The 6,958-nt window shown below is 49.4% G+C and overlaps 1 protein-coding gene across 1 annotated transcript; it reads left to right on the top strand.

The window, feature by feature from the left end:
* The first annotated feature begins 753 nt into the window (after positions 1 to 753).
* Positions 754 to 6,329, top strand: SYF2 (SYF2 pre-mRNA splicing factor). Its single transcript, XM_040979586.1, has 7 exons — positions 754 to 818; positions 1,014 to 1,121; positions 1,632 to 1,757; positions 2,790 to 2,907; positions 3,207 to 3,297; positions 4,944 to 5,042; positions 6,022 to 6,329. The coding sequence occupies exons 1-7, from the start codon at positions 795 to 797 to the stop codon at positions 6,185 to 6,187; spliced, it is 732 nt and encodes a 243-aa protein (XP_040835520.1). The 5' UTR covers positions 754 to 794; the 3' UTR covers positions 6,188 to 6,329.
* Positions 6,330 to 6,958: the final 629 nt, after the last annotated feature.

Raw genomic sequence — 6,958 nt, 5'->3', positions numbered from 1 at the left:
AAATTCACAGGAGATTTCTCACAGGAAACTCAAGAAGAGAATGGAGTGACATATTCCAGATTCTAAAAGCAAAAAATTGTCAGCCTAGGATAATTAACCCAGCAAAACTTTCCGTTGTCTTTGAAAATGAAATCTTTGAAAATGAAATAAAATTCTTCCACAGTAAAGAAAAGTTAAAAGAATTTGCCTCTTTCAAACCTGTCCTACAAATGATAAAGAGATTGTCTTGACAGAGAAAAGGAATAGCACCCACCAAAACCAAAGGCAAGTGAAGAACATCCCAGTAAAATAACAACATCCCAGTAAAGAAGAACATCCCAGTAAAATAACAACAGAAGACTAAATTAACGAACAACCCATTGCTAAAATGACAGGACCAAATTACCACCCATTCATATTAACCCTTAATGTAAACGGCTTAAACTCGTCGATCAAACATCATAAATAACAGACTGGATTAACATAACAAAACCCATCTATTTGTTGCCTCCAGGCTAGCTGCTAACGTAAAGACCCGCGTGAGGAGGAATGGCTTTTCAGCCACCTTTGCCAATCACCCTCTCGGAACCGCTTTCTCACCATTTTTTCTCCCCCGGTCTGGCCTCAGCAGCCTTCTGCGATTGCCACAGGCTCTGCCCAATCAAAAAACCCGTCACCCCTAGAAAGGGCAGGGATTGGTCCTACGTCCCTGAGGCTCCCGTAGGGGGCGGGGCTTATAGTTTATTTGCGTAGGCAAGCCAAATACTGGCAGAAGTCCTCGGTGTTGTTGCCGGAAGTGGAGGAAGAGGCTTGTAATGGCGGCCGCGACAGAAATACAGGTGAGTGCCTCCGCCTTACCTAGGGGTTTTAGTGAAAATTAGAAGTAGGGGCCACACAGGTGGAGACGAAGCTGGGCGTCGGGCTGGGGAGGCGCGGACGCGCGGGTTGGTCGCCGGGATCCGCGAGGACTCGGCCGGGGCTGTGGTGGGAGCAGCCCAAACCGGCCCCGACCGCAGCTCGTCCTCCTCGTGCAGGTCCCGGGGGACAGTGCGGAGGAAGGGGTGCTGACGGCGGCCGAGGAGCTGGCGGCCCAGAAGCGCGAGCAGAGACTGCGCAAATTCCGGGAGCTGCATCTAAAGCGGGTGAGTGATTCCGGAGGGGCGTCCGGAGGGCATCTGCCTGGGCCCCTGGGGTGTGGTCAGGGGACCAGGACGCCACAGCTAGCATCTGGCCCCGGGCGTGTGGTCAGGAGACCAGCATGGCACATTTGGCACCTGCCCCAGCCACAAGGGTGTGGTCAGGAGATCAGGACAATACAGCTGACACTTGCCCAGGCGCTGAGCATGTGGTCAGGGAATAGGCCCACAGGCCTGGGGCAACTTGATTGCTTAGAACGCTCGCCTGCAGGTCGTGGCCATGGCTTTGAGAACACACCCTAGTGCCCCAGCCCCAACCCGGCCACATTGGGCTTAATTTATTTCTGTTTGAAAAGTTCTGTTTCTGCTCCAACAAAAATAAATGTACCTAGGGAAATAAGAGCTGAGGGCTGGAGACCGCTGGGTCACTTGGGAGTCATCCACAAGCCCTTCTAGGAAGGCAGCGAGGTGGCCTTGCTCTCAGAGGCTAAAGTCTCTGCTGTTTCATGGTTTTAGAATGAAGCTCGGAAATTAAATCACCAGGAAGTTGTGGAAGAAGATAAAAGACTCAAGTTACCTGCAAATTGGGAAGCCAAAAAAGCTCGTTTGGAGTGGGAACTTCAGGAAGAAGAAAAGAAAAAGGTGAGGCCCGTCTCTCCATTGTTCTGCTGAGTGGTGTCTTCCTTCTGCTGGGTCCTAACCGGGCCGCGGGCTTGGGCTCCTTATCCTGGAGCAGGTGTCAGAGCTAAACGCCAGAGATCCCAACTCTGCTCTTGCCCAGCCATCATGTTTCACAGAATTATTATTTTTTTAATGCTTCTTTTTAAAAATTTTCATCTTGAAGGGCAGAGTGAGAGGTGCAGCTATGAACTCCTGTCCACACCCCGTAGTGCCCTCCCAGCCAGGGCTGGGTCAGGCGGAAGCCAGGGGCCTAGAGCTCTTTGCTGGCCCCGCACGTGGTTAGTAGGGGCTCAAGTAGCTGGGTGGTCGTACTTCTGAAGATGTATTAGCTGAAAATGGATGGAAGTGGAGGAGCTGGGATCCCGGCGTCCGAAGTGGTGGTTTGGCACAACAGCACCCACCCTCAGGCCAATTATTGAACTGTTTTGTATTCCAGTTTTCTCAGCTGTAACAATGGGATTACAATCAGTTATTTGAGTTAGTTATAAATTAAGTGAGTTAATGTTTACAGATTGTTTAAAACAAGACCTGACACATGTGTTCGCTTATATCCCATAGCAGATTCCCAAGTTTTTTTCAGATATTAGTCATTCTTCTTAAAGTGTTCCTTGATGTCTTTGTTGACTGTTTCTTGATTTAAACTCAATCAAATAATTACTTATAACATAATTGTAGGTATTGGCTTTTCTCTTGAGACATTTGAGAGGCAGAGACTGAGCACACTCCAGCCTACCTTCTGGTTGACTCCCCAAATTCCTGTCGCTGCGAGGGCTGGGCCAGACCAGAACCCGGACCTGGGAGCTCAGTGCTGACTCCTGGCTGGGTGGCGGGAGTCAGCCGCTTGGGTTCCCCTGCTGCGTCCTGCAGTGTGCGTGAGCAGGTCACCGCAAGCAGGGGCGGAGCAGGTCTCCCACCTGGGCCTCTGCTGTAGGATGTGGGCGTCCAGGCTGGCGTTTGGGCTGGCCCAAGTGCCTGCTCTGTATCTCTTCTTAGGAATGTGCAGCGAGAGGCGAAGACTATGAGAAGGTGAAACTGCTGGAGATCAGCGCAGAGGATGCCGAGAGATGGGAGAGGAAGAAAAAGAGGAAAAACCCCGATCTTGGATTCTCGGGTAACCTTGACATTGGTGGAACTTGACTGTTGACCTGGCCTGTTAGGCAGGAGTTGCCTGCAGCATTGCTGGCGTTAAGAGGATGTGCGCGCTGAGCTGCTATCCTAAGCCCAAGAAAAATGCAAATCCCTCACTGGGCAAAGTAAAAAAAGTCCTGTACTTCAGCCAGGATCCTGTTACTGTTTTGTTTAAGCTGGGCATAAATTAATGTCTTGTGTATGCATTACTTAGTCATGCTTTTTTCCAGCGTGGTACCGAGCAAGGAAATGCATCAACTCTAATTCTCATTTTGTTTTTAGATTATGCTGCCGCCCAGCTACGTCAGTACCATAGACTGACCAAGCAGATCAAGCCTGACATGGAGGCCTATGAGAGACTGAGAGAGAAGCAGTGAGTGCATAAGTACCCGCGGGTCCCCTTTCCGTCCTGAGGAGGCGTGGGTGTGTGGGTGCATGTGTCTCCCTCAGAGACCTTTCCTGCAGTGAGGAGGCTGCGTCAGCACTCTGAGAGTGACCTCTGTTCACTACCCAGCAGGTACGGCTAACCACCTGGCTGGACTTCGCAAAGGCCGAGTACTGAATGGTTAGCCCCAGAGTCTCTGTTCGCCACACTTGGAGTTAGGACAGTTAGGATGGTGCAAAGGTGGCTGCTATGGCAGCCACCGTGACTAGGTGTGACTGTGCCAGTGAGTGCATTGTGGGCAGTGGAGCGTCTGTATCTCATACAGAATGCTGGTTCAGGTCTCAGCAGTGCTGTGTCTCTGATCCAGCTTCTTGCAAGAACCTGGAGGAGGCTGTTCATGGCTCTAGTTCTTTTGTTGTTGTTGTTCTTTGAAAATATATAAGTAAAAGTCAAAAATAAAGATTTATGTATCTTTTTATTGGAAAGGCAGATATACAGAGAGGAGGAGAGACAGAGAAGAATATCTGTCTGATGCTTCACTCCTCATGTGGCTGCAGCGGCTGGAGCTGAGCCAATCTGAAGCCAGGAGCCAGGAGCTTCTTCTGAGTCTTCCTCACCATTGCAGAAGTCCCAAGGCTTGTGGCTGTACTCTACTGCTTTCCCAGGCCACAAGCAGGGAGCTGGATGGGAAGTGGAGCTGCTGGGATTAGAACCTGCGTCCATATGGCATGCCAGTGTGTTCAAGGCGAGGCTTTAACCATTACGCTATCATGCTGGGCCCTTTTTTTATTTTACCTTTTAAAAGATTTTTTTTTTTATTGGAAAGGCAGATATGCAGAGAAGGAGACACAGAAAGAAAGATCTTCCATCCACTGTTTCACACCCCAAATGGCCACAAAGGCCAGAGCTGAACTCATCTAAAGCCAGGAGCCAGGAACCCCCTCCAGGTCTCCCACACAGGTGCAGGGTCCCAAGGCCTTGGACTATTCAACTGCTTTCCCAGGCCACAAGCAGGGAGCTGGATGGGAAGTGGAGCAGCAGGGATATGTACTGGCAGCCATATGAGATTCTGTTGCATGCAAGGGGGGGACTCTAGCCACTAGGCTACCACCCCGGGCTCATGGCTCTAGTTCTTGAGTTCCTGCCACCCATGTGGGAGACGTGGGTGAAATTGTTAACTCCTGATTTTGGGCTTGGCAAGCCCCCATTTCTGGGGGCACTCGGGGAGTAAAAGTAATGGATGTGAGATCTCTGCCACGCTGTCTTCCAATTGAAGAAATTTGAAAAAAAAAAAAAAACTCACAACCATCGCCAGGTGGTGGACTGTCATTTGCAAACCCTGCTGTAGCGGGGAGAGCTCCTGTTCGGAAGCTCTCATTCCAAGCTTGAATAACATTTTTATGGCTGTGGTAAGCCTGTGGCCCCGAGGCGTGGGAGTCGGTTGCTTTGGTCCTTTCTGCTTCTGTATTTCCTTTAAAAGAACACCAACAGTGACAAGAAGCCCATGAAGGTTGGGGCCCGTGGGGAACGTGTGTTGCGTGCATTTTCTCTCCTGTGATGAGAGAGCGTCGGTGTGCAGCTTGGCAGCGGAGTGCTCCTGGTGTGACCGGAAGTCTGTTTTGCTGTCTTTTCAGTGAAGAAGACTTTTTCCCGACAGCCAACAGTCTTCTGCATGGCACCCACGTGCCCTCCGCGCAGGAGATCGACAGGATGGTGCTCGATCTGGAGAAGCAGTGAGTACCCAGAGGGCACTGGGGTCTGCACGCTGGTCACAGCGAGGGCTGGGAAGGTGCTTGAACACAGTCGGACAGAGACGGTAGCCGACAGGCGGGCGAGGTGCATTTGTTCGTAGAGTCCCCGTGGTTTGGGATGGAAATGCCAAGTGTTGGTGGGGAAAGGTCTGAAGAAAGTCAGGGTTTAACAGTGTAACAACTCTTCCAGTATTTGATTTGAAGAAGCAAAAATGTAATTAGGATGCCTCAGTTATTCTTGTGTGTGCATTTTATTTTTTAAGATTTATTCATTTTTATTGGAAAGGTGGATATACAGAGAGGAGGGGAGACAGAGAGGATGAACTTCCATCTGATGGTTCACTCTCCAAGTGGCCACAATAGCTGGAGCTGAGCCAATCTGAAGCCAGGAGCCAGGAACCTCCTCCAGATCTCCCACGTGGGTGCAGGGTCCCAAGGCTTTGGGCTGTTCTTGACTGCTTTCCCAGGCCACAAGCAGGAAGCTGGATGGGAAGCGGGGTTGCCGGGATATGTACCGGCCCCCATATGGGATCCTGGCACGTTCAAGGCGAGGATTTTAGCCACTAGACTATTGCACCAGGCCCTCCTTGTGTTTTAACCATGGCATTTGTGAGTATTAGAACAGAGTGAATGTATAATTGAGTGGTCTGGCCATGGTTATTAGTGTAACAGTTATCTTCTAGGTGATAGAAGATCACCTAGAACCGGCGCCCATATGGGATCCCGGCGTGTTCAGGGCGAGTTGGGGGCCGTGTTCTCCACAAGGCCCCGGGGCTCCTGTCAGAGCATTCTGAAGACGAGTTTGTGTTTGCTGTTTCACGGTACGGACCCAGAGCTGTCCTGGCCGGCAGCATCCGGTCGTGTTCTAGATGGGCCATTTCTATCCATAACTGTTCAACTAGGAGTTGTTACGATCGGAAAAGAAGTTTCAAATTTTGAAAACTTTTCTTCTTCCTCCTAGAATTGAAAAGCGAGACAAATACAGCCGGAGACGCCCTTACAATGACGATGCAGACATTGACTACATTAATGAGAGAAACGCCAAGTTCAACAAGAAAGCAGAGCGATTCTACGGGAAGTACACAGCTGAGATTAAGCAGAATTTGGAAAGAGGAACAGCCGTTTAGCCCTTCAGGGACTGTTTTTATAAACTTGGCAGGGGGGCGGTGAACCTTTCTGCTAGCAAATGGAGTTTGCCTTGAAACCAGAGCCCAGTCTATGCCTCTTCCCACCCAGCATTTAGAAATAAATGTTTTTTTCTTAAACATACTTTCATGTATATTTTCACATTTTTGTGCTTGGATATATGATGTATTTCTTGTAGTGAAATTGTTTTGTAAAAATGTACTTTGTATAAGTCCCAATTATATTTTCAAATGTACTTTAAATGTGTAAAACTGTTTAATCGTTGAAGCATTTTGGGTTTCAGCTTGCTGGCAGCGCACACAGTACTTCTGGTGGTTCTGAGTGGTGTTGGGAACTGGACCAGTTCCAGAGTGGGACCGGGGAAGCAGCCGGCTGGTGGGCTCTGGAGGACCCTGGCCACGCGCTGGGCCCGGAGGGCTGTGCCCGACTTCCGTGGCCGCATGTGGCCAATGGCAGGGCGTCAGAACTCTTCCAGGGAATGTCAGCCTTATAAATTCCTTTTTTTAAAAAACTAATGCTTTATAATAAAATCCTAATAATGTTGACATTTAAAATAAGTGCATATATGCAGATTTTTTGTTATGAGAAACTATTTATTTGTTTATTTTTAAAAAGATTTATTTATTTATTGGAAAGTCAGATATACAGAGAGGAGGAAAGAGGAAGATCTTCCGTCCGATGATTCACTCCCTAAGTGAGCACAACGGCCGGTGCTATGCCGATCTGAAGCCAGGAGCCAGGAACTTCCTCCG

The sequence above is a fragment of the Ochotona curzoniae genome, unplaced genomic scaffold, assembly GCF_017591425.1.
Source record: "Ochotona curzoniae isolate NIBS_2020 unplaced genomic scaffold, NIBS_Ocur_1.0 contig_3255, whole genome shotgun sequence".
NCBI classification, from domain to species: Eukaryota; Metazoa; Chordata; class Mammalia; order Lagomorpha; family Ochotonidae; genus Ochotona; species Ochotona curzoniae.
This window is presented reverse-complemented; position numbering and strand designations above follow the sequence as displayed.

Excerpts from the sequence above, each read along its gene's own strand:
- SYF2 (XM_040979586.1), top strand. The coding sequence starts at position 795 with ATGGCGGCCGCGACAGAAATACAG. Across the intron at positions 819-1,013 it reads CGGCCGCGACAGAAATACAG|GTCCCGGGGGACAGTGCGGA; the intron begins GTGAGTGCCTCC and ends CTCCTCGTGCAG. Across the intron at positions 1,122-1,631 it reads GGGAGCTGCATCTAAAGCGG|AATGAAGCTCGGAAATTAAA; the intron begins GTGAGTGATTCC and ends TCATGGTTTTAG.